The sequence below is a fragment of the Nerophis ophidion genome, linkage group LG23 (assembly GCF_033978795.1).
Source record: "Nerophis ophidion isolate RoL-2023_Sa linkage group LG23, RoL_Noph_v1.0, whole genome shotgun sequence".
Lineage (NCBI taxonomy): Eukaryota > Metazoa > Chordata > Actinopteri > Syngnathiformes > Syngnathidae > Nerophis > Nerophis ophidion.
This window is the reverse complement of record NC_084633.1, coordinates 26,214,882-26,242,428: the sequence shown is the minus strand read 5'-3', so window position 1 is coordinate 26,242,428 and position 27,547 is coordinate 26,214,882. Positions and strand designations below refer to the sequence as shown.

At 39.6% G+C, this 27,547-nt stretch overlaps 1 protein-coding gene across 4 annotated transcripts in view; it reads left to right on the top strand.

Annotated features, from left to right (window-relative positions):
* LOC133541795 (serine/threonine-protein kinase N1-like) overlaps positions 1 to 27,547 on the top strand; it is a 140,538-nt gene that overhangs the window by 41,210 nt on the left and 71,781 nt on the right. For 2 of the 4 annotated variants that reach the window (XM_061885386.1, XM_061885385.1), the window contains exon 1: positions 23,685 to 23,958. The exons of the other annotated variants lie outside the window; for them this stretch is intronic. In XM_061885386.1, the coding sequence (XP_061741370.1) occupies positions 23,818 to 23,958 (141 nt within the window). In that variant the 5' untranslated portion in view covers positions 23,685 to 23,817. Of the gene's footprint in view, positions 1 to 23,684; positions 23,959 to 27,547 lie in introns of those variants that run through there. 4 annotated transcript variants of the gene reach the window in all.

Genomic DNA, 27,547 nt, shown 5'->3' with positions numbered 1-27,547 from the left:
ACAGGGAGAACATGCAAACTTCACAGATCCAAAGGTCCTGAGTCCAGAATTGAACCCAGGACCTTCGTATTGTCAGGCACTTGTACTAACCCCCTGTGCTACCATGATGCTCTGGAAAAACAATTAAGTAATATAATGTATTTTAGCATTTAAAAGAAGACACACACAGTCCGACGCACTTTTTAACTTTTATTGCCAACTTATGCTAAAAACAGGCCCAATTCCGACAGTATTTCCTTCCGTGTACACGGGAGTGTTTCATTCCTAGACACACAACACTTTCTTATTCTTCACCAATCTCCTTTCAGGCACGGACATGTGTTTGCGCACAATCTTATAGGCTGATGGGCTCAAAGTGTAGGAAAAAAGTAGCGGCTTGAAGTCCGGAATTAATGGTATTACAAATTAGTCAGTTCTTTAACTGCTACTACTACTCTCACCATTTAAAGTGTGCCGCAATACCATTAATGTCCTACCTGCCTTTTTAATAGTCTTTTCGTTGTTTCTGTTTGTTATTTCTCAAGCTTAATCTTTCCCGTGCATGACGGAAGCAGGTCAAGTATGTGCAATGCGGGAGCTTTTTCCCACCGCCGGGTTTTAGCGGCCCTTTTTCTCGAACAGAGCGACCGTTTGTTTCGCGGCGAGAGGACAAAGGACAAAGCCGGGAACACAAACATACGCGTTTACCGAGGTCTCCTGAGAAGATGGACCTCTGCACAAAGATGCCATTCATGATGGCGCGCTCCTCCCCAGGTGTGGAGCGCACTCCACACACACACACAAACGCTGAGACACAGACAGATGTGCATTCACACTTTGTCACCGAATCAAACCGCCGTCCTCTTCCGGTTGACCCAGACATGGCGGCCGTCACATGCATGTGGCGCATCAGCACATGCCGTTGCCATGTTGTAAAAACAGCAAGAGCAGATTGAGCAACATCATTTTTTCTGCACTGGGATATGAGGGATTTTAGGGATTACACACAGTCCAAGGTACATTCTGTAAGCGGTTAACTCATTTAGAGAAGCGTAAATCCCCATTCCAGACTGTCGGGAGTGTGGCCGCTCGACACTTCTTGTGACATTCCTGACTGTGTGTCACTTTTTATGACTGTGGTTCAATTTAAAGAACACACACTTTGTGCCGAGATAATCACATTTCACATGCACTACACCCCCACTGTCTGATGAGTGCACACATTATTCAAACCGTGACATATCTCAGGATGTCCGAAAATTAAATGAGGCCATATTTTTTGCTACGGGGAAAACAATGTTTTTTTTTTTTAAATATATGAGCTAGAAATGCGCGGTTTGCGATCTCATCCGCGGAGTTCGCGGATAAACCGCGGGTCGGGCGCTTGACATGACGAAAAAATAGATTTTAATTAGATTCGGGCGGGTGGCGGTTGAACCACCCGGAAATATTTGATATATATGGTTCTGGGTTTGGTATCCTTTGCCATTCAAAGAGCCATTTAAGACTTGTGTCACAAAGCGAAGAAGATAATAGAAGATGCTATTGTTCTCTTGAATGACTGCCGCCAATCACCCAGATAATAAATGTTAAGGCATGCAAAGAAGCCATTGGCTTTGTCGCCTTCGACAGAATGTACGTTCTGCTTGTCAGTCCAACAACATGTTTGGCTTCCGCAGACACACGCACACGACTGCAAGGCATACTGGGTGACACAGAGTACACTAATGGTTGTGATATAAAACATTTTAACACTCTTAGTAAACCCCCCCGTGCGTTGGTAAGGTGGGCGGGGTTGGGGGCGCGGGGGTGTAAAATATATTCAGTTCGTCTCACGGATACAAAGGATTCTGGGTATTTGTTGTGTTGCGGTACTGTGAGGATGTTCTCCCGAAATGTGTTTGTCATTCTTGTATTGTGTGGCTTCACAGCGTGGCACATATTAGTAAGTGTTACAGTTGCTTATATCACAACCATCAGTGTACTCTGTATCACCCAGTATGCCTTTCAATCTTTTACGTGTGATTGCGGAAGCTGCACACAACATGTTGCCGGACCAACAATCGGTTTGTACATGTTGTTGAAGGTGTCAAAGTTAATGGCTTCACAGCACGTCCATATTCTTGTCATCAGGATGAACGCTATTGGATAGTTGCGATAACGTTAGCGGCTCCATTTGTCATCATTACTCTGTGAAACAGGTTTAAATAGCTCTGTGAGTGGTAAAGGCGGCCGACCTCTGATGTATTTCAGCGGGCGGTTGGCGGGCGGGTACGGTCCTGATAAAATGTTGGTTCGGGTGGACGGCGGGTGGATGAGAACTCTGGTGATGCGGTTGCGGATGATATGATTGCCTATCCGCGCATCTCTTATATGTGCCATAAATAAGCTATCTCACTCACAGGTATTTTTCTGAAAAAATCACCTTCCTGTAATCTGCATTTTCAACAATGTTCATCAACAATGGTTAATTTGCATAATTGATCATTACTCGTGCTGTCTTGATACCAATATTTTGGCACTGGTATGTATTTCGATACTTTTCGGTACTTTTCAATACTTTTCTAAATAGAGGGGACCACAAAAAATGACATTATTGGCTTTATTTTAACAACATGTCTTAAGGTACATTAAACATATGTTTCTTATAGCAAGTTTGTCCTTAAAGGCCTACTGAAATGAGATTTTCTTATTTAAACGGGAATAGCAGGTCCATTCTATGTGTCATACTTGATCATTTCGCGATATTGACATATTTTTGCTGAAAGGATTTAGTAGAGAACATCGACGGTAAAGTTCGCAACTTTTGGTCGCTAATAAAAAAGCCCTGCCTTTACCTGAAGTATGTGCGCGTGACGTCACGAGTTGCAGGGCTCCACACTTATTCACATTGTTTATAATGGGAGCCACCAGCAGTAAGAGCAATTCGGACCGAGAACGCAACAGTTTCCCCATTAATTTGAGCGAGGATGAAAGATTCCTGAATTAGGATATTGATAGTAAAGGACTAGAAAAAAAAAAGTGACGGCTCCGGGCGACGGCTCCGGGCGACGGCAGTGTGAGCGTTTCAGATGTAATTAAACACATTTACTAGGATAATTCTGGAAGATCCCTTATCTGCTTATTGTTTTAATAGTGTTTTAGTGAGATTTTAAAGATTGTAAAGACATACCTCGAGGTTGGATGGCTGCGGTGACCACGCAGTGTCTCAGAGAGAAGCCGAGGAGCCAAGCTTACAGCTGCCTTTTTTGACAGCTGATGCAGGACGACGAATTTTCCAATGATGTCTCCGGTAAGATATATATCACAATTTTCCCAATCAAAAACATGCTGGTTGACGTAGAGAAAACATGTTTGCTTGACCGCTCTGCTTCACAACAAACAAAGAAACACCGTCTCGGTGCTAAAGACAGCTGCAATCCACCGCTTTCCACCAACAGTATTGTTCTTTATAGTCTCCATGATTAAATGAACAAATTGCAAAAGATTCAGCAACACAGATGTCCAGAATACTGTTTGATTATGCGATTAAAGCAGACGACTTTTAGCCGCTGGTGGCGCAGTGGTAAAATTTCCTGACAGTCCGTGACGTCACGCGCACGCGTCATCATTCCGCGACGTTTTCAACAAGAAATTTGCGGGAAGTTTAAAATTGCAATTTAGTAAACTAAAAAGGCCGTATTGGCATGTGTTGCAATGTTAATATTTCATCATTGATATATAAACCATCAGACTGCGTGGTCGGTAGTAGTGGGTTTCAGTAGGCCTTTAAATAAAATAGTGAACATACTAGACAACTTGTCTTTTAGTAGTAAGTAAGCAAACAAAGGCTCCTCATTTAACTGCTGACATATGCAGTAACATATTGTGTCATTTATCTACCTATTATTTTGTCAACATTATTAAGAACAAGTGGTAGAAAACAAATTATTAATTTACTTGTTCATTTACTGTTAATATCTGCTTACCATCTGTTTCAACATGTTCTATGTACACTTCTGTTAAAATGTAATAATCACTTATTCTTCAGTTGTTTGATACTTCATATTAGTTTTGGATGATACCACACATTTAGGTATCAATCCGATACCAAGTAATTACAGGATCATAGAAATGTGTATTCAAAGTCCTCATGTGTCCACAGACATAATTCCCAAGTTTATAAACATTATTTAAATTAAAAAAAAAAAAGAAAAGATTTTGCGACGCTAAAAATATTAATGTAATCTTAGTAGTATCAACTAAATAAGCTCCTATACTTGGTATCAAAACAGTGGATGTTAGGTATACGGTTGTGATCAAAATTATTCAACCCTCACACAATTTTGGTGTTTTAGCAAGTTGGACATTTATTCCGTATTTTGTTTATAGTCTTATCAAATAAAGATGTGTCAAATAGACAAATGCAACTTAAAGTGTAACACTGTATTTTACAAAATACCAAAAAAGGACATTTTTCTTAATATCTCATTGACAAAATGATTCAAACCCCTAGTTACATTCATCTTTAGTACTTAGTAGAACACCCTTTGGCAGTAATTACATCCTTCAAACGTGATACATAACCGGACACAAGCTTCTTGCAACCATCTACAGGTATTTTAGCCCATTCCTCTTGGGCAAAGGCCTCCAGTTCATTCATATTCTTGGGCTTGCGTGCTGCAACTGCCTTCTTCAAGTCCCACCACAGGTTCTCTATAGGATTTAGGTCTGGCGACTGTGAAGGCCACTCCAGAGTCTTCCAGCCCTTCTGCAACCACTCTGATGTTGATTTGGAGGTATGCTTGGGATCGTTGTCCTGTTGGAAGGTCCAACGTCTCCCAAGCCTCAGCTTCGTCAGTGACTTCATGACATTTGCAGCTAATATATCCTGGTAGGAAATAGAATTCATTATGCCTTGAACGCGCTGGAGAGTCCCGGTACCTGAGGCAGAGAAACAGCCCCAGAGCATGATTGACCCCCCACCATGCTTAACAGTAGGAAAGGTGTTCTTCTCTTTGTAAGCTTCATTTTTTTCTCCTCCAGACATAACGTTGATTCATAGGCCAAAAGAGTTCCAGTTTTGTCTCATCACTCCATAGAACAGTTTCCCAAAACCTTTGGGGTGTATCCAGATGACTTTTGGCATACTGGAGTCTATTTTTCTTTTGCCTGGTAGTCAGAAGTGGGGTGCGCCTGGGAGTTCTGGCATGGAGGCCTTCATCTCGTAGTGCGCGCCTTATTGTCTGGGACGAAACCTGCGTTCCCCCCTCTGCAATGTCCTGTTGTAGGTCCTCAGCAGTTACTCGGGGGTTTTTCACCACTGTAAGCACACAGCATCCTCTTTCTACCACGCCGAGGTAGTGTTTCCACTGAGCCTTTAGCTTTAAACTTGCGAATTATGCTCCCAACTGTGTCTCCTGAAATGTGTAATGTCTTTGCTATTTTCTTATATCCATATCCTTTCTTATGAAGAGAAATTACCTCCTCTCTTGACTTCTTTGACCACTCCCTGGACTTCACCATGTTGCAAATACACCATTGACCATCTACAAGAAGCTGAGCGTCACAGTCTTTTTCAATCAGTTTAATTGTTGTTGGTTATGGTTCTAATCACATTTACAGGTGTTTTCAACACCTGATTTGAAATACCTTATTCAAATTCTGTTCTTAAGAGTTATGATCTTCAAGGGGTTGAATATTTTTTTCAGTGAGATATTAAGAGAAATGACACTGTTTGGTATGTTACAAAATATAATGTTGTAATTCAACTTGCATTCGTCTATTTAATGCATCTTTATTTGATATGACTATAAACAAAATACGGAATAAATGTCCAACTTGCTAAAACACCAAAATTGTGTGGGGGTTGAATAATTTTGATCACAACTGTAGATCCACCCATGGTGTTTGTTTACATTTTGATGCTGGTGAGCTATTGTATCCTCCTACGGTGTGTAGCGAAGCATGTTTAGCTATTCCTCGTCCTGCAGTGATAATGGTACATGTAAGAAACTTACTTTATTTGTCGCCATGGGGTCGAGGATTAGTGATTTAGAAGTAGCTAAAACACTGCCAACAGCGGCTGGAATTTAGCAGCTAGCTAGCTAACCATGTCTTGAAGCACCTCTTCCTGAGGGTATTTCAGTGTTATAACTTCACCTTTATCTTTACTTTTTAAGCCAAAATGCGTCTATTCTCCCTTTTCTGTCTACACACTGTGTCTGCTTGTAAGTACTCTGTGTGTATGCATTGCCGAACATGCTCCTCTGCTCGTAAACCAGCAATGTCACGCCGTGACGACGGCGGTAGGGTGGTTTTTATGTATGTATGTATGTATGTATGTATGTATATATATACATATGTGTATGTCTGTATGTATATATGCATGCATGTGTGTGTGTGTATGTATATATATATATATATATATATATATATATATATATATATATATATATGTATATGTATATATATATATATATATATATGTATATGTATATATATATATGTATATATATATATATATATATATATATATATATATGTATATATATATATATATATATATATATATATATTTGTGTAGCTACACTCTTCTACTGTGTGAGTAAGAGGCATGATTTATAATCTAGAATCAACTTTGACCATCTCAGAGGTGATGCAGCAGCTCACCGGCTCAGGATGTCAATAGCAGCATAAGCTATTTATATTTCTGTGACCACTGCAATGCTAAAAGTAGTTCCTCGATGTTAGCTCTTAAAATAACAAAATCCCTAATAGTTGGTTAATATTCAGGTCACGTTTTTAGAGGAGATGCAATAGATTCCTCTCGTTCGCTTAATCGTTAGCCACCACGTACTTGCCGTATTTCACCAATCAGAATGACTGAAAAAAGAAAAACATATGTGTTCTTGCCTTACATACTGTAGGGGTTGTGAATGATAGGCAACATTCCCCAATAAAGTGTATTTCCTCTTTAATGTTGCTATATTTGTTACCTTTTTTTTTTAGAAACATTATCTAGAGGGGTCTTGTTAAATTCAGTGTAGAAACAATAACGCAAGTTAACCAAACATGCAGATATAAGTGTTATTTTGTGTCATTCCTGCGTGTGTGGTTACGTTTGCATCATATGAGTCTTACGACTGTATTGTTTGCATTATGAGTGACCTCTTCCTGCCTCTGACTACTTCCTGTGTGACTCTAGTACGCCACGTTAGCCACAAAGTCACTAAGTTGATCCCCCGGCCTGTTATTTCTTCTTATTCTCTGGCAGACCTTGTGAGGTGTGTTAAGAAGCAACGTTAAGGGTTATTTGGCGGACTGCCCAAATCTATTTGTGGCGGGCTGCCATATGTGGATGTAATGTATGGGAAACTGTGCGCTGGAATCATAACCAATGTATGTAGTAATGTCTTACTGTATGAATCATGCCTAAAAAGCCAATCATGGTTGCATCACAGCAATTCGGAAGAATCCACAGAGAATTTAGAGGTCCTGATAAAATATTTTTCACTTCCGATGCGATACCGATTTTGGAACTTTGACTTGACTTTGACTGTTTGGTGGTGGTCGGACGTGTCACCAAGTCTACCCCTAGATTATGAAAATAAATACATAATTTAAAAAAATTCAATGAATATATATGAATAAAATTAATACTTATATATATATATATATATATATATATATATATATATATATATATATATATATATATATATATGAATGAATACAGTAATAAATGAATACAATTAAAACATAAAACAATATATATAATTTAATTAATAGATTAATGAAATAAATACATGAGTTAAAAAGTGAAATAGAGGAATAAAAAATCCAATTAAATAAATAACAATGACGAAAACAATAAATAGAGGAATAAAATAAATACATAAATTAAAAACACAAATAAATAGATGAAAAAAAGAATACATAAAACAATTCAATTAATTGATAGATTAATACAATAAATACATAATTCAAACAATTAAATAAATGCTTGAATCAAAAAATTTAAACAATTAAAATAGCTGAATACAATATATATAAATTGATTAATTAATATATGAATACAATTAAAACCTAAAACTATATATATATATATATATATATGTATAGATATATACACACATAATTTAATTAATTAATAGATTAATAAAATAAATACATAAGTGAAAAAAATTAAATAGCGGAATAAAGAAATCCAATTAAATAAGCAATAATTACAAAATGATAAATACATGAACAAATGAATACATAAAACAATATATATAATTTGATTAATTAATTAATAGATGAAAAAAATAAATACATAACATAAAAAATTTAAACAAATAGATGAATACATCAATTAAAAAAAGTAATTGATTAATAAAATGAATACATTAAAAACATATATGTATATGCATAAGTTAATTAATTAATAGATGAATACAATTTTAATCGGAAATAATATATATTTAAATTATTAATTATTAGATGAAAAATAAATACATATGTTAAAAAATAAAATAGAGGAATAAAATAAATACATGAATAAAAAAACAATTGATGAATAAAACAAATATATTAAAAATATATTTACATTAATTATTTAATAGATTAATAAAATAAATACATACACTTAATAAACAGACAAATACATGAAATAAAATAGAATCCATTTTATATACTGCTTGTCTTTTTTACGGGTGAGCTGGAGCCTATCCAAGCTGTCTTCAGGGAGAGGCCTGGACAGGTCACCAGTCAAACCATGAATATTCACACTCACGATCACACTTACGGACGATTTAAGTTCTCCAGTTAAGATAACACGCATGTTTTTGGAAGCCGGCGTACACGGGACAGAACCCATGCAGCCCTACATGCAAACACGCATTAGATTAGATTAGATAGTACTTTATTTATTCCGTCAGGAGAGTTCCTTCAGGAAAATTTAAATTTTCAGTACAATCCCATTCAAGTTTAGACAAACATTACAGGGAGACAGAACAGGATCGCTGACGGGCCTGCCGGCTTCCAGCGCCCCTTACAAAAAAGATGAGATACAGGTAAACAAGGGGGGGAATGGGAGAAAAAAATAGAAGATTAAAATAAAATAAAAATCGGTCTTAGCCTGGGCCCTGGAGAGGGGGTGCAGACTGAGGCCAAGGGAAAAAAACAACAACTCATAGCCATGGTACACAGCCCTCTTCCATGTGTGCAAGAGGGAAACATCAAACATCAAAGAACACAGAGGACATTAAAGACATTAAAGCAGCAGATACAAGCAGACACTTCTACATACAGCTATGAATAAAAACTAAAAGAAACATATGCACTGTGGTGGCCTCTGCGGTGTTCCACGCCATCGTCCGCTGGGGTGGAGGGAGCATGGCCAGAGACAGGAGCAGACCCAACAAAGCAACCGAGACAGCAGACCCCACTCTCGGCCAGTGTCCAGTCCGCATGGATGAGCGAGGATACGTCCAAGGTGACTGAGGTGTCCGACACCTGCTCACCCAGCCAAGACACCACGAAGCTTCTCCGTCCCAGGGCTCAGTGCTAGCTCCGCAGACCTGTCCCCTCATCCGCATCTCCTCCAGTCCCTCCAAACTCTGCAGTCCTGTCCCCTCATCCGCATCTCCGCCAGTCCCTCCAAACCGACTCCGGTGTGGCAGACACCCAGCAGCTGGTCTCCATGGCCAAAAGGCTCCCAGGAGGCAGATCCAGAAGTCCACAAAAAAAGCACCACAGAGGTCACGAAAGTGGCACCCCTTGTCACACAGTCCCAAAGGGTCCCGGACCAAAAGGCAAAAAAATATAATAAGACATGAAAACAAGAGGGAAACACAAAAGGATGACACAAGAGCACAGAGCTCCTGCCAACAGCAGCCACTACAGCAGCGCCATCTTGGAAAAAAAAAAAAAGAAAAAAAAAATCGCATGTGCGATTAGGTGAAATTTCAAAAAAACTAATTTGAATAAAAACGCGTAATATCATAGACGGGTTTAGCAACAAAGCACCAAAGAAGTGTAGATGTATTTTTTTTAATCAAAGGCAGATCTATTGGTGTTAGTGTGATCACACATGGTCGGGTTCGAGCCGATGGATGCTTTATTGATGCCAGAAGAAAAGAATCTTCTAAACTTGTAGATACTGTACCACAGCTCTTGTCAGCCAGAATAGGTAACATCACGCAGAACGTGAGTTGGTTTGTTCACTAGCACCAAAGTTGGATGTTACTTTTTCTCAAAACAAACACAAGATGATCATTATGATTTATAAAAAATACATTGATTTGTTATTGCCGATAATCAAGTATTAATTGGAACGTTCTTGTATACACTTATTTCTTTAGGTCAATAATGCAGCTTAATAAACCCTAACAGTTCAGGATAAACATACTTTTTGTGCTGAATGTCATTCTGTTTTATTTGGCACTGTGGTTTTAAGGGCTACCAAAAAAACAGAACCCATAAAAATGTTGTTAAATCTTACAAAAGTCCATTAAAATTCTGACCTCAAACTGCAGTCAATACATGATAATTACCCAAAGTTTCAGTTATCTCCAGATATTTGTAAGATTGGTCATGTATATGTATTTCACATTGTTTCTTGAATGTAAATCTGTCATCTAAAAATTATTTGTGTGTGTCTGGATCACATTGTTCAGATTTACATGATTTCTCATTGGAAAAACAGTTTTTAATTTTGTAGATAGGGTATATATATATATATATATATATATATATATATATATATATATATATATATATATATATATATATATATATATATATATATATATATATATTAGAGATGTCCGATAATGGGTTTTTTGCCGATATTGTCCAACTCTTTTTTACCGATTCCGATATCAACCGATACCGATATATACAGTCATGGAATTAACACATCATTGTGCCTAATTTTGTTGTGATGCCCCGCTGGATGCATTAAACAATGTAACAAGGTTTTCCAAAACAAATCAACTCAAGTTATGGAAAAAAATGCCAACATGGCACTGCTATATTTATTATTGAATTCACAAAGTGCATTATTTTCTTTTAACATGCCTCAAAACAGCAGCTTGGAATTTGGGACATGCTCTCCTTGAGAGAGCATGAGGAGTTACAGGTGGGCAGGGTTGGGGGTGTGGGTTTAGGTGGGGGGACGGGTGGGGTAGGGGGCAGCGGGGGTGTATATTGGAGCATCCCGTAAGAGTTAGTGCTGCAAGGGGTTCTGGGTATTTGTTCTGTTGTGTTTATGTTGTGTCACAGTGCGGATGTTCTCCCGAAATGTGTTTGTCATTCTTGTTTGGTGTGGGTTCACAGTGTGGCGCATATTTGTATCAGTGTTAAAGTTCTTCATACGGCCACCCTCAGTGTGACCTGTATGGCTGTTGACCAAGTATTATTTCCGCTCTGTACTTCTCCCTACGTCCGTGTACCACTTCGTACAGCTGCATTTTAAAAAGTCATACATTTTACTTTTTGAAACCATCCATCCATCCATTTTCTACCGCTTATTCCCTTTTGGGGTCACGGGGGGCGCTGGTGCCTATCTCAGCTACAATCGGGCCGAAGGCGGGTACACTCTGGACAAGTCGCCACTTCATCGCAGGGCCAACACAGATACACGGACAACATTCACACTCACATTCACACACTAGGGCCAATTTAGTGTTGCCAATCAACCTATCCCTAGGTGCATGTCTTTGGAAGTGGGAGGAAGCCGGAGTACCCAGAGGGAACCCACGCATTCACGGGGAGAACATGCAAACTCCACACAGAAAGATCCCGAGTCCAATACCGATAATTTCCGATATTATTAATATTTAATATTGGCAGTCCGATATTATCGGACATCTCTAATATATGTATATATATATATACATACATACATACATACCGTATTGTCTTGAATAGCCGCCGGGGCGCTAATAACTTTAAAACCTCTTCTCACAACTGCGCCTATCAATGGCATGTAGTAGTGTTGTGTCGTTCGCGAATGATTTGTTTGAACGAACGAATCTTTTGAGTAAATGTACTGAACCGAATCACTTCATAAACTGATTCGTTCCTTTCTCAGTTCAGTTGAGCTCCGCGTATTTAAGTTTACATTTTCTTTACTACAGAACATTTAGCTTTTATGTTGGCATTTGTTAAGAGTTTCTTAATTCAATATTTGTTTTTGCAGAGAGCGATTTGTCGCCCTCTGGCCCACAGAACAGTAGCTGAGTGATTCAGGCTCGCTTCACGAACCTACAAGAACTGATTGGTTGTCGCTGAGTGAATCATGTGAATCGCGTTCGCGCTGCACTCACTCATCCAGAATCAGGACTCGCGATTCGCGAACCTACCGACACAGAAAAGTGACTGTGGAGGATGACGTCACATTGAGGATCTCATTCAGTCACTTTGCGCGTCGTTCATTGGGTGCTGAGGGCTTGTGTCGTTCGCGGACTAACACACACCGAGATCTGCCGCTGGGGAAGCTGTTACTGACTGACTAATGATTCGCCGACCTGCACATAGAACTGCTGCTGCAGAAGTGATTCGGTGAACACATTTTTTGAACGAATAAATTTAAGGAACTGATTCTAGTGATTCAGTACAGTCAAAAGAACTGCCGATCCCTTCACTAGCATGCAGTGTGATGTGAGGATACCATCACGAAGAGCACATTTAATAGAAAAAAAATGTTACTATGGTTATTATTTTCAGCACTGAAGGCTTGGAATAACCTACAATTGACACATGCATTTCGCTGCTTCTATTGTCACACGGACGAGATTGGAAGGCATCACGGGTGATACAAGTTGCACTGAAGGTTGTGATATAAACAAGTTTAATACTCTTACTAATATGTGCCACACTGTAAATCCACACCAAACACGAATGACAAACACATTTCTGGAAAACATCGGCTCTGTAACACATTATAAACACAAAATAACAATTACCCAGAATGCAATGCATCCATGACTCTTACTGCTTATATTATACACCCCCGCGCCCCCAACCCCGCCCACCTCAACCAACGCACGCACGTAGGGGGTGGGGGGTTTGGTGCTAGCGGGGTGTATAATATAAGCAGTAAGAGTCATGGATCCATTGCCTTCAGGGTAATTGTTATGTTGCGTTTATAATGTGTTACAGAGCCGATGTTCTCCAGAAATGTGTTTGTCATTGTTGTTTGGTGTGGGTTCACAGTGTGGCACATATTAGTAGGAGTGTTAAACTTATTTATATCACAACCTTCAGTGTAACCGATGTGGCTGATGAACAAGACCCCTCGTTTACACAATAATACAAGCAAAAAAAAAACTCTTTATGCTGTGTAATTACATTATACATTACAAAAGAGTTTTGCGGTTCCCGTTGTCGCTGTGAAATGGGTCAAAATGGCTCTTCGAGTGGCAAAGATTTCCATCCCTGCTGCCTCCTCCATTTTGAAAATGACGACAGGGGAAGCGCCACATATATGTATATATATACACATGTATGTATATATATATATATATGTATACATATGTATATATTATGTATATATATGTATGTGTATATATACACATACATACATATGTATATATATACACAAACATATACAACACACTAATTTAGTGTCTTTGATTGTTTAATTTTATAGAAAAAAGTAGCGGCTTATAGTCTGGAATTGATGGTATATTATTAACATTTTTTATATGCCGTTATATTGCATATATCTTATCCCCATTTGGGCCGCAGTCTATCCTTAGAGTGCAAAAAAATGGTGCACCGCAAGACTTCTTCTAAAATGCCCATAAAAAGTGGTCCATGTTTGCTGCATGTTTGAAAGCATAGCGAAACGCAATCAAATGGTGAAAACCCCGTGTCGTACACGCAAAAAACTTATTTAAATAAGGCGGTCTGCTCCACTTGTAAATTGCACACTCAGTCTTAGTAGATCACACAAGGTTTGCACACGCTTTTTAGCGCACAAATTTTGGATCTCAGTAGATCAGGCCCTGTGTATATTGGATTTGAGGGCGTTATGCGTGTGTACAGTTCTCCCAACACGCATCTTTTGTTGCATAACGGTGTTTTATCCATGCGTTATGTTCAATGACCCAGGTGTCAGCACTCATGTAATAACGTGTGTGTGTGTTTGGATTTACATGCGCTGTAATGTTCAAGCTGGTTGTTGCATCATGCCTTTTTTTTGGACAAAGGCATGAAAGGCCTTCTCTGGTGCAATTTCCCCATGCCGTTCTTTTTGCCCAACAGAATGGACTTTATTTCAATTTATAAGTCCTTAGCTGCCTGAAAGATCTATTGGGTCATTCAGACCTAATCCAAAGTGTGGCTTTCTGTCACCCACTGGCAGCATCGGGCAAAACTGTGCCAACCACGGCGCGTGACGCGGGTCAATGATTTTCAATAGGAGCTGGAAACGAGACGACGGCGCCTCATAAAAGAGTTTGATAGTGCAAAGAAAGAAGAGAACACGCAGATAATAGTAAAGAATGTGATAAGTAGAAAATAGATATTACACCTGCATTAAGATGTATATTGGATTTTTAGAGACCATTCTGGGATGTTTCCAGTGTGACTTGAGTCTCTTTAGTGTTAAACTCTGCACCGGCATATAAGCCGTACCCACTAAAAAAATGATTTCTGTACATTACTTGCACCGGACTACAAGCTGCAGATATATCAATCAATCAATCAATCAATCAATGTTTACTTATATAGCCCTAAATCACTAGTGTCTCAAAGGGCTGCACAAACCACCACGACATCCTCGGTAGGCCCACATAAGGGGAAGGAAAACTCACACCCAGAGGGACATCGGTGACAATAATGACCCAGTGGGACGTCGGTGACAATGATGACTATGAGATGACTATGAGAACCTTAGAGAGGAGGAAAGCAATGGATGTCGAGCGGGTCTAACATGATACTGTGAAAGTTCAATCCACAATGGATCCAACACAGTCGCGAGAGTCCAGTCCAAAGCGGATCCAACACAGCAGCGAGAGTCCCGTTCACAGCGGAGCCAGCAGGAAACCATTCCAAGCGGAGGCGGATCAGCAGCGCAGAGATGTCCCCAGCCGATACACAGGCAAGCAGTACATGGCCACCGGATCGGACCGGACCCCCTCCACAAGGGAGAGTGGGACATAGAAGAAAAAGAAAAGAAACGGCAGATCAACTGGTCTAAAAAGGGAGTCTATTTAAAGGCAAGAGTATACAAATGAGTTTTAAGGTGAGACTTAAATGCTTCTACATAGGTGGCATCCCGAACTGTTACCGGGAGGGCATTCCAGAGTACTGGAGCCCGAACGGAAAACGCTCTATAGCCCGCAGACTTTTTTTGGGCTTTGGGAATCACTAACAAGCCGGAGTCCTTTGAACGCAGATTTCTTGCCGGGACATATGGTGCAATACAATCGGCAAGATAGGATGGAGCTAGACCGTGTAGTATTTTATACGTAAGTAGTAAAACCTTAAAGTCACATCTTAAGTGCACAGGAAGCCAGTGCAGGTGAGCCAGTACAGGCGTAATGTGATCAAACTTTCTTGTTCTTGTCAAAAGTCTAGCAGCCACATTTTGTACCAACTGTAATCTTTTAATGCTAGACATGGGGAGACCCGAAAATAATACGTTACAGTAGTCGAGGTGGGACGTAACAAACGAATGGATAATGATCTCAGCGTCTTTAGTGGACAGAATGGAGCGAATTCTAGCGATATTACGGAGATGAAAGAAGGCCGTTTTAGTAACGCTTTTAATGTGTGCCTCAAAGGAGAGAGTTGGGTCGAAGATAATACCCAGATTCTTTACCGTGTCGCCTTGTTTAATTGTTTGGTTGTCAAATGTTAGAGTTGTATTATTAAATAGAGTTCGGTGTCTAGCAGGACCGATAATCAGCATTTCCGTTTTTTTGGCGTTGAGTTGCAAAAAGTTAGCAGACATCCATTTTTTGATTTCATTAAGACACGCCTCCAGCTGACTACAATCCGGCGTGTTGGTCAGCTTTAGGGGCATGTAGAGTTGGGTGTCATCAGCATAACAGTGAAAGCTAATACCGTATTTGCGTATGATGTCACCTAGCGGCAGCATGTAGATGCTGAAGAGTGCAGGGCCAAGGACCGAACCCTGGGGAACTCCACACGTTACCTTTACGTAGTCCGAGGTCACATTGTTATGGGAGACGCACTGCATCCTATCCGTAAGATAAGAGTTAAACCAAGACAGGGCTTAGTCTGACATACTAATTCGTGTTTTGATACGTTCTAATAAAATATTATGATCGACGGTATCGAAAGCAGCCCTAAGATTGAGGAGCAGCAACATAGATGACGCATCAGAATCCATCGTTAGCAATAGATCATTAGTCATTTTTGCGAGGGCTGTCTCCGTGGAGTGATTTGCCCTGAAACCGGATTGAAAGGTTTCACATAGATTGTTAGACGCTAAGTGTTCATTTAACTGCTCCGCAACAATTTTTTCAAGGATTTTTGAAATAAAGGGAAGGTGAGACACCGGTCAGTAGTTTACCATGAGGTCAGGATCGAGGTTATGTCTTTTAAGAAGAGGATGAATAACCGCTTTTTTGAATGCTAGGGTAACAGTGCCCGAGGAGAGTGATAAGTTTATAATATTTAGCACTGATGGACCTAATAATACAAAGAGCTCCTTGATCAGTTTCCCAGGAAGAGGGTCAAGTAAACATGTTGTCTGTTTTATTCCATTTACACGTTGTAACAATTCCTCTAATGTTATTTCCTCAAAACGAGAGAAACTATTTTGGAGGGCAGTATTCGCCGTATATACAGTCGTATCAGTGTTAATAGAACCCCGTTGTAGCTGGGACGCATTGTCTTTAATCTCCTTTCTAATTACTTCAATTTTCTTACTAAAGAATTGCATAAAGTCATCAGCTGAGTGGGTTGAGCTACTGGAAGGGGTCCCTTGTTGGGTTAGCGATGCTACCGTACTAAACAAAAATTTAGGATCGTTTTTATTACGGTGGATGAGATTTCAGTAATATTTAGCTTTAGCTAAGGTAAGCATGCGTTTATAAGTTATTAAACCATCACTCCATGCTTGATGGTGCACCTCAAGTTTAGTCGTGCGCCATTTGCGTTCCAGCTTTCTACATAATAATTTCTGAGCTCTAGTTTCTTCTGTAAACCACGGGGTGCGCTTTTTTGGAGCCTTTTTTAACTTTAGCGGTGCTATGTTATCAATGGTTTCGCGCAGGGCGTCGTTAAAGTTGTTAGTGAGGTTATCAATAGAGCCCACATACTTTGGGAATGGTGCCATTACCGAGGGCAGCAGGTCAGCAAGAGTTGACGTTGTGGCTGTATTAATGTTGCGGCTGCTATAGCAGTTATTATTATTATTAGTTTGACGAACATGCGTCTGAACCTCGAATTTTATAAGGTAATGATCGGACAATACTTTAGTATACGGGAGTATCGTAACTTTGGAAACGGTGATACCCCTGACAAGCACTAGGTCTATCGTATTACCGTTGCGATGCGTGGGTTCATTTATTATTTGTGTGAGACCACAGCCATCAATTACAGTCTGGAGCGCTACGCACGGTGGGTCCGATGGGGTATTCATATGGATATTAAAGTCCCCCATTATGATTATATTATCGGCGTGTGTCACTAGATCAGCAACGAACTCTGAGAATTCATTGATAAGGTCCAAATAGGGCCCTGGGGGGCGGTAGATAACAGCCAGGTGTAGAGGCAGCGGTGTGACAGACCTCATAGTAAGCACCTCAAACGATTTGTATTTATTATTTATGTTAGGACTAAGGTTAAAGTTTTCGTTGTATATTAGTGCGACTCCCCCCACCCCTTTTAAGCGGACGGGCAATATCCGCATGTGTAAAGTTATGAGGACATGCCTCATTTAGCGCAAAAAAGTTGTTTGGTTTAAGCCAGGTTTCGCTGAGACCGATGACGTTAAGATTGTTGTCTCTGATGATATCATTAACTAATAACGTTTTGGGAGACAATGATCTTATGTTTAAAAAACCTATATTATAGGTAGTGGGCTGTTTCAGGGAATTTTTGATCAAATTATCCGTGGTAGCAATATTAATAATGTTGTGTTTATTATGCCCAGTGCATTTAGTATAGTTACGACCATATCTAGGAATTGATACGACAGGAATTTTCCGATTGTTTGATTGTTGCTTTGATAAACTGCACGCATCATGGTTAGCCACCTCAGTAACGGGGATTTTCCGATTGTTTGTTTGTTGCTTTGATAAACTGCCTGCATCATGGTTAGCCACCTCAGTAACGGGGATTTTCCGATTGTTTGTTTGTTGCTTTGATAAACTGCACGCATCATAGTTAGCCACCTCGGTAAAACACATGTCCAACTCTGAAACACTCAAAGCAGAAAAAACGTGTTCTAATTTAACTGACTCCTTACCCAGACCAGTAGTCTCGCATTTTCCATTTAAATCCGTCTTCAGGATGGAGGGAAGTGGTGTTCTGTGGGGATTAGCCTTCTGCTTTGTTTTTAGCCCCGCTCGACATCCGCGTTTCCGATCACACCGCTGGCGTCTGCCCCGTAGATGGCCCCTGCTGCTACTAGACTCCCCTGCTTCACAGGCCGCTGGATGTAGCCGCTGACGTATTCCCATGCTAGTTAGCATATAGTACGTTGCGAAATGAATATTTGCAGAGTAAGATTCTGTAAATGTTTATTTACGTACCTTAATTGTTTCCAAACTGTTGTTTGCAAAACAGCAGTAAAATGGCTAATCAAACAAAACAGAAGTCATCGTCATTGACCCACTAGCTGCGGAAGCTCACTCTCCAATCAGCTGAACAGACTCAATAACTCAACGGTGATGTTTTGATGAATTTACTGAGGAATTTGTGAAACTGAAACAAAAATAATGGTGTTGTAAGGTAATACTACTAACACAGACACATGTGACGTGGTAGCATATTAGCTAATGCTAACGACGCTGGCTTCATAACATTCCAATAGCACGTACAAAAATGCATGAAAACACTCCTTCAGACATCACACATGGGACGGTTTAGTAAGTAAGAGTTGTTTTAGTTATATTGTAAAACTTACAAACTTTGCTTCGAGTGATGAATGAAGAATCCCTACGAGTAGAAAAGCGATGTACAATTCGAAGATGAAAGGGCACTTGTACTTCCGGTTCAAAGCTTTAAACCGCAGGAAGCACTGTAGGCATTCACCCAGCAGCACCAGTAGGAGCGAACTTGTCCAAAAGATGGCGCTTTGGCACAAACAATAACTAATAATTTTAGTGTCTTTGCATGTTTCATGAAAACGATTTTCATTATGGCTGTCAGCGTAGAAAAATACACAAAATAGCCGCACTGTTTCATAAGCTGCAGTGCTCAGAGCGTAGGAAAAAAGTGTTGGCTTATAGTCGGGAATTTACGTTACAAACGTCACACATGGTGTCAGGTTCAAACACTGATGATATCTATTAAACGAGACAAGAAGCAAGTAATTGAACAGAGACAGAATTCAATTTGGCTCAGTGAGGAGAAACGTATACATCTGTACCCTTGTACAGTGTAATTAAGCTCTGACAAAAAAAAGGTTCACGTCTCTTCTTTTATTTGGATATTCCCTGTTTACATAACAGCTGTTTCTAAAAGAATGGGGGGCGGGGGGTATGTAAACAGCTATTTTTTTCGGTCACATTAACACAAAAGTAAAAGATGCCTCGGGCTTGGGCTGGTCCTGGATCGAGCTTGGGCAAGTCTTGGATCACAAACGATAACCCCTCTCCTCCCATCGTCCACAATGGAATTTTACAAGCCTTTAGCTTGGTACAACAAAGACAGCCTCTGTCTGTGAGCTAGAAGTTTCTGAATACGGAAACTTTTGTGACGACTTACACATAATTATTCAAACAATGGGATGGCTTAGTAAGTATAACTAGTTTTAGTTATATTGTAAAACTTGCAAATGTTGCCTGGAGTAATGAATTAAGAATCCAAACGCTATGATTGGCTAGAAGACTGAACGGCACCTGCAGTGAGCGAACTTGTCCAAAAGATGGCGCCATAGTACAAACAATAAAACACCTCCTCGGTGTATTTGCTTGTTTTGTTTTTTTAAACTGGTTGTTTTTATGACTCCCAGCAAAGAAAAATCTATAATTTAGACGCACCGATTTTTTTAGCTGCAGAGTTTAAAGTGTAGGAAAAAAGGAAGCGGCTTAGAGCTGGGAAGTTACGACACATGACTGTAGTTTGCTCTGCTGTGGGTCGTTGACCCTTTACTTTTGACTGTCTGAGTCAAACTATCCCGTGACTGAAAGGAAGTGGACTGAGGATGGTTATATGTCAGAGGTGTCCAATCTTTTTCAGTTATTTAGATTCTCAGCATCATTTGTCTTCCTCTTTAAATTATACTAAATGTACAAAACCTAGACCCGGAAGTGAAAACAAATATTAGCCTTAACACATTTTTTCCAGGGACATTTGACACAACTTGGCTGCTATTGACGTCTTAAAAAAAAAAACTGCTTCAAATGTCAAGTCCTTTTTAGTAGAAGGTCAGCGGAAAGAGGTCGCCCTTCTCGCCCTTTGTTGGGTTTCTCTCTGGAACACACTTTCATGCTTTAAAGTACCCAGTGACTGACGTAGCTTAGTGAAGTGAATTATATTTATATAGCACTTTTTTCTCGTGACTCAAAGTGCTTTACAAAGTGAAACCCAATATCTAAGTTACTTTTAAAGAAGTGTGGGTGGCACTGGGAGCAGGAGGGTAAAGTGTCTTGCCCAAGGACACAACGGCAGTGACTAGGATGGCGGGAATGGGGAATTGAACCTGGAACCCTCAAGTTGCTGGAACAGCCGCTCTACCAACCGAGCTTGGCCCTTGGACACTTTACAACTTTTTCACTTGCGATACAATACCGATATTGGTGCCTTAAAGGTGTCATATGTAATAATGTGGCCAGAAATGGTACTGCAATCACCGTCAAAATTCTGTAATCCCCTCCCACTCTCCCTGACTGAGGTTGCCAGATACGCAGCCAAATCCTACTCCAAGGACCTTATGGGGACGGCGTGTCGGGTTGGGAGAGTGGCCGTGCCAGCAACCTAAGGGTTCCTGGTTTAATCCCCACCTTCTACCAATCTCGTCACGACTGTTTTGTTCTTGAGCAAGATACTTCACCCTTGCTCCTGATGACTTGTGGTTAGAGCCTTGCAAGGCAGCTCCCACCTTTAGTGTGTGAATGTGTGTGTGAATGTGGAAATAGTGTCAAAGAGCTTTAAGTACCTTGAAAGTAGAAAAGCGCTATACAAGTATAACCCATTTACCATTTAAAATAAAATAAAAAAAGGCAATCGATGAGTCCTACGCTGTAGGTTCCTGTTGTTTATGCTTCTTGCAAGATGGTTTACTAAGTATTTAGTAAACCTGTCAAAACATGGACTATGATGTGGTTTGTTTTCCCGGAATGTAAAGGAACTGGATTGGACATGGCATGAAGGTAAATACACAATTTAATAAAAGCACTTTGACGTAAACTAAGGACATAAAACAGAAGACACTACCTTTGGCATAAATAAAAGAAAACTTACTTGCGGTGACGTGAGCTGGGCAACATGGACTATGAAATTGCAAGAAAGTAAACATGGCATGATGCAGAGTGTGAGAAGAATATGACACAATGACGCCAGAACGATCAACTGAAAAACCAGGTTTTAATAATAATGACATGATTGAAACAGGTGCGTGAGTCCATCACGTGAGACAGGTGATACCCAGAATCTCATGCGTCCCTAACTCTTTCGGGCTCCATTATACACCCCCTCCCCCCAACCCGGGGACAGTGGGGTGGGTGGTAGCAGGGGTGTATAATGTAGGTATTGGAAAAGAACATGATTTATTAATGCCTTTTGACATATCAGGGCCATTTAATGATGACTTTTCATAAAATTATTACATATGGCTCCTTTAAGTATCGGCTGATATTATTATTTTTAACCCTGCCCCAATCATACTTACATAAGACCAAAGAGGCTTAATCAAATGAAGTTACTCACCGCCACAGAAAGTAATGGCAGGTATTAAAAAAAACATTTTTTTATTATTATAATATGTAGTTGACTTTTGCTATCTTGAAGTTGAAGTAGAGTGGTAATTACCATATTGTACTATAAAGCACACCAGTATGCACTGGTTTAAAGGCAGGGGATGCTTAACCCCCAATAAATGCCCTAATAATACTGATCTACTGTTTTATTATTATTCTCTACTCATGACGGGGCGGTATAGCTCGGTTGGTAGAGCGGCCGTGCCAGCAACTTGAGGGTTGCAGGTTCGATCCCCGCTTACGCCATCCTAGTCACTGCCGTTGTGTCCTTGGGCAAGACACTTTACCCACCTGCTCCCAGTGCCACCCACACTGGTTTAAATGTAAGTTAGATATTGGGTTTCACTATGTAAAGTGCTTTGAGTCACTAGAAAAAAGCGCTATATAAATATAATTCATTTCACATGACAATCCCACTTGAATAAGTTACCATTTTTTCCGGACTATAGTGCACACCGGTATAAAGGCCGCACCCACTAGATGTTAGAAGAAAAACTTATTTTCATAAGCCACAGATAAACATAAATATAAATAGGGTCAAACTATTTGCCTGAAAATATTTTGTAAATGTTTATCTACATACCTTAATTGTTTCCAAACAGTGTCTGTAACACGGCAGAAAAACAGCTAATGAAACAAAACAGAAGTCATTGTCTAATCAACTACAGACTCAATAACGCCTCTGTGATGTTTTGGTGAATTTACAAAACTGAAACAACACAAAAAGAATGTCAGTGCTAATTCATAATGCTAACACAGCCACTCATAAACGCGGTAGATAACAACGCCAGCTTCATGACATTACAATAGCACGTACAAATATGCATGAAAAAACTCCTACAGACATCACTCATGGGACGGTTTAGTGAGTGTGAATGGTTTTAGTTGTATTGTAAAATTTACAAACGTTGCTTGGAGTGACAAATAAGGAATTTATACCAGTAGAAACGCTATGGAAGATCAGATGATGGAAAGGCACTAGTACTTGTTCTGGTTCAAGGCACTAAACTGAGGGAAATACTGTCGACGTTCAAACCGCAGTAAAACATTGCGCTCTAGCACACACAATAACACACACATTCTGTCTTTGTCAGTGTTCTATGGGAACTATTTGTTGAATACAAAACATTATGGCCGTTTGTGCAGAAAAATCCAAGAATTAGCCGCATCGTTTTACAAGCCACGGGGATTGAAGCGTAGGAAAAAAGTAGCGCTCTATAGTCAGGAAAATACGGTAACATTTCCCTTACTCGCGGAAGTCAAGTTTTTTTTGTGAATTTTTACAGAGGGCCAGTGATGTTAGGGGCCCTATCAGGAGTCTCACAATAATAATTGTTTAGGGCCACACTAAGCCATCCAATATCGCTATCATATCAGAAGGAACGCCCCTAAAATGCACATTTTTTTGGTTTTAAAAGGCAGAGAAAAGGTCATGAACTAGCGGTTTGAATGTATGAAACTATCTCTCCTTTAACAGGAAGCTCGTGAGCTCTCAAACTTGCACAACCACAAAAGTGTGTTCTTTGCGTGTGTGTGTGTGTGTGTGTGTGTGCGTGTGTGCGTGTGTGTGTGTGTGTGTGTGTGTGTGTGTGTGAGTTGCATGCCACCTCGGTTTCTATTTGGCATAGAGCAGAACAGGAAGCAGCAAGGTCTGCGCCGTTCGCTCCCCACCTCGTTCACTGGCTTTGGATTTAGGCTGTTGAGCGTAAATCCAGGCTGGACTTGAGAAGGCTGGTATTAGTCGTGCATGCTGCGAGGAGGAGGGGAGGAGGCGAGGAGGCAGAGCCCGGGGCCAAACATGAGCGGGGAGGATGCGCTAGAGGACTATATGGAGGATCAACCTGCGGATGATCCAGCACACACTGAACAAAATGACCCAGAACCTTGGGTAGGCAACTTTTCACATGGGGTTAGGGTCAGCTCACCTTCCTGTTGTCCTCCCAACACTAAACATGGTCTTGTTGGCCTCGTCTGTTTTTGTCTGCCGCTTCCTTATTCTCTTTTTATTTTATTTATTTATTTATTCATTTTTGATAATGGTTTTTGACCCTCTTGGTTCTTGTCATGCTGTTCTGGCTTCCACTTGGCTTCTGAGTGTCTTTGTTGGAGCAAGTCCAGAGATGAGTTTTTTTTATTGTGTTGAACAGAGGGAGTGCGTCACAGCACAAACGCTCCCTTCCTGTCTTTTATCGTGACCCAGCTGGTATATACTGTGCACGCAGCGCCTGCAACACTCGGCACAAACACAGCCATGTTTGGATAACAGGGGTGCGCAAAAAACCACAAACAGTTTCACATCAAAATAGCTATTTTTATTTATTCCGCTTTTAAACTGATTAATTTTTTTCCAAAATCGATAAGAAAATGGTTTAATATTTTTTTGCTTATTTTTTTTAAAATCAATTGTTTGATTAAAAATAAATATTGATATAATATTGTTATAATAATACAATAAAAATATACTTTAAAAAAGTTTTTATAGCGCCTTTCTAAATACTCGACGCTTTTAAATCACGGGTGTCAAACTCTGGCCTGTGGGCCAAATTTGGCCCGCCGTGTAATTTCATTTGGCCCATTAGGTAGTATCAAATTAAGATTAGAGCTGGCCCGCCGGTATTATACAGAGGCGATGCCTCTGTAACACTGCATTCACCGCTGATACTCATACTTCCCAACCCTCATGATTTTCCCGGGAGACTCCCAAAGTTCAGTGCCCCATTCTTCTGAATTTCTCCCGATTTCCACCCGGACAACAATATTGGGGGTGCGCCTTGAAGGCACACATCCGCTTTTCCACCATACAGACAACGTGCCGGGCCAGTCACATAATATACAGTATGCGGCTTTAACACACTCAAGTGAATGCAAGGCATACTTGATCAACAGCCATAAGGGTCACACTGAGGGTGGCCGTATAAACAACTTTAACACTTTTACAAATATGCGCCACACTGTGAAGCCACACCAAACAAGAATGACAAACAGATTTCGGGAGAACATATGCACTGTAGCACAACATAAACACAACAGAAGAAATACACAGAACCCCTTGCAGCACTAACTCTTCCGGGATGCTACAATATACACCCCGTTACCCCCAAACCCCGCTCCCCAAATTTTTATTTAAATTTTATTTGATATGCATTTGATATTTTTTACTCATTATTATAATTTGAAACTCGATTTTGTATGTGACTATAACGTTATATAAGCCTTGCTTGTTTAATATTCAATGCAAAACTTGTTTGGGTCTCTATTAAAAGGTTAATTTGTTCAACCTTGGCCTGCGGCTTTGTTCAGTTTTAAATTTTGGCCCACTTTGTATTTGAGTTTGACACCCCTGCTTTAAATGAGCTAGAACATAAGAAAAAAAACAACCTGAGACTTTAAAATATGTAAAAAAATACAGCTAAAAAAAAAGGTGCCGGTACCACAATGTATTTGGATACTTTTCGGAACTTTTCAATACTTTTCGAAAGAAAGGGGACCTCAAAAAATGGCATTATTGACTTTATTTTATCAAAAAAATCTTAGGGTACATTAAACATGTGTTTATTATTGCATTTTTGTCCTTAAATAAAATAGTGAACAAACTTGTCTTTTAGTAGTAAGTAAACAAACAAAGGCTCCTAATTAGTCTGCTGACATATGCAGTAACATATTGTGTCATTTATCTACCTATTATTTTCTTAACATTATGAGGGACAAATGGTAGAAAATTAATTATTAATCTACTTGTTCATTTACTGTTAATATGTGCATATTTTCTGTTTTGATATGTTCTATCTACACTTCTGTTAAAATGTAATAATCACTTATTCCTGTTGTTTGATACTTTACATTAGTTTTGGATGTTACCACAAATTTAGGTATCAATCCGATACCAAGTAGTTACAGGATCATACATTGGTCATATTCAAAGTCCTCTTGAGTCCAGGGACTTATTTGCTGAGTTTATAAACATACTATCAATTTAAAAAAAAATCAATGTAATCATAGTAGTATCGACTAAATGCGCTCTTGTACTTGGTATCATTATAGTGGATGTCAGGTGTAGATCCATCCTTGGCATTTGTTTACATTCAGGAACAGCGTCATAAGCAGTGACGCCGGTGGGCTACGCTGTGTAGTGATGCATTTTTAGCTATTTCTCGTCCTGCAATGAAAACGATACTTGTAGAAACATACTTTATTTGTCGCCATGGAGATGAGATTAGTGATTTAGAAGTAGCTAAAACACTGCAAACTGCGGATGGACGTTGGCTGCTAGCTAGCTAGCCATGTCTTAAGTGCCTCTTCCTGAGGGCGTTTCAGTGTTATAACTTCACCTTTATCTTTACTTTTTAAGCCAAAATGCGTCCGATCTCCCTTTTCTGTCTACATACTGTGTGTGTTTGTAAGTACTCTGTGTGCGTGCGCTGCCGAACATGCTCTTGTGCTCATAAAACCAGCAATGACACGACGTGACGGCGACGACGAAGAGTGACTACGCTGGAAGTAAATTTTGAAATTTACAGAATTTACCGATATAGTTGCCAAAAAAGTTCCGTTACTACGACGAGTCTCTGCAGCCGCAGCCGAGCAGGGCGCCGCCATCTTGAGCCATTTTGTCGATACTACTATGATTACATCGATATTTTTTATCATCACAAAACATTTTTTCTTTTAAATTCACATTATATTCATAAACTCAGTAAATATGTCCCTGGACAGATGAGGACATTGAATATGACCAATGTATGATCCTGTAAGTACTTGGTATCAGATCGATACCTACTAAATTTGTGGTATCATCCAAAACTAACATAAAGTATCAAACAACAGAAGAATAAGTGATTATTACATTTTAATAGAAGTGTAGTTAGAACATGTTGAAACAGAAAATAAGCAGTTATTAACAGTAAATGAACAAGTAGATTAATAATTATTTACAGTTTGTCCCTCATAATTTTGATAAAATAATAGAATGATAAATGACACAATATGTTACTGCATATGTTAGCAGAATAAATTAGGAGCCTTAGTTTGTTTACTTACTACTAAAAGACAGGTTGTCTAGTATATTCACTATTTTATTTTAAGGATAAAATTCCAATGAGAAATATATGTTTAATGCACCCTAAATATTTTTGTTAAAATAAAGCCTATAATGCCATTTTTTTTATGGTGCCCTCTATTTAGAAAAGTATCAAAGCATCGAAATACATTTTTGTACTGGCACCGGTACCAAAATATTTGTTTCGGGACAACCCCAGGGTGGAGAATGTTTTGCATTGCAATGGATGTATTTTTGATTTTTTTTATGGTGCACGGATGTTTTTTATAATGTCCACAAAAGTTCAATAAGCAGGTTGTTGTTTTTTTGTTTTTTTCTTGCACCATTACTAGGTAAGGTTGTCATATAAGTAAATGATGCACATTCATGAATTGTATTCTGTGCATAATTAAAAGTCATTGACCTGATTTACTCAAGTTTC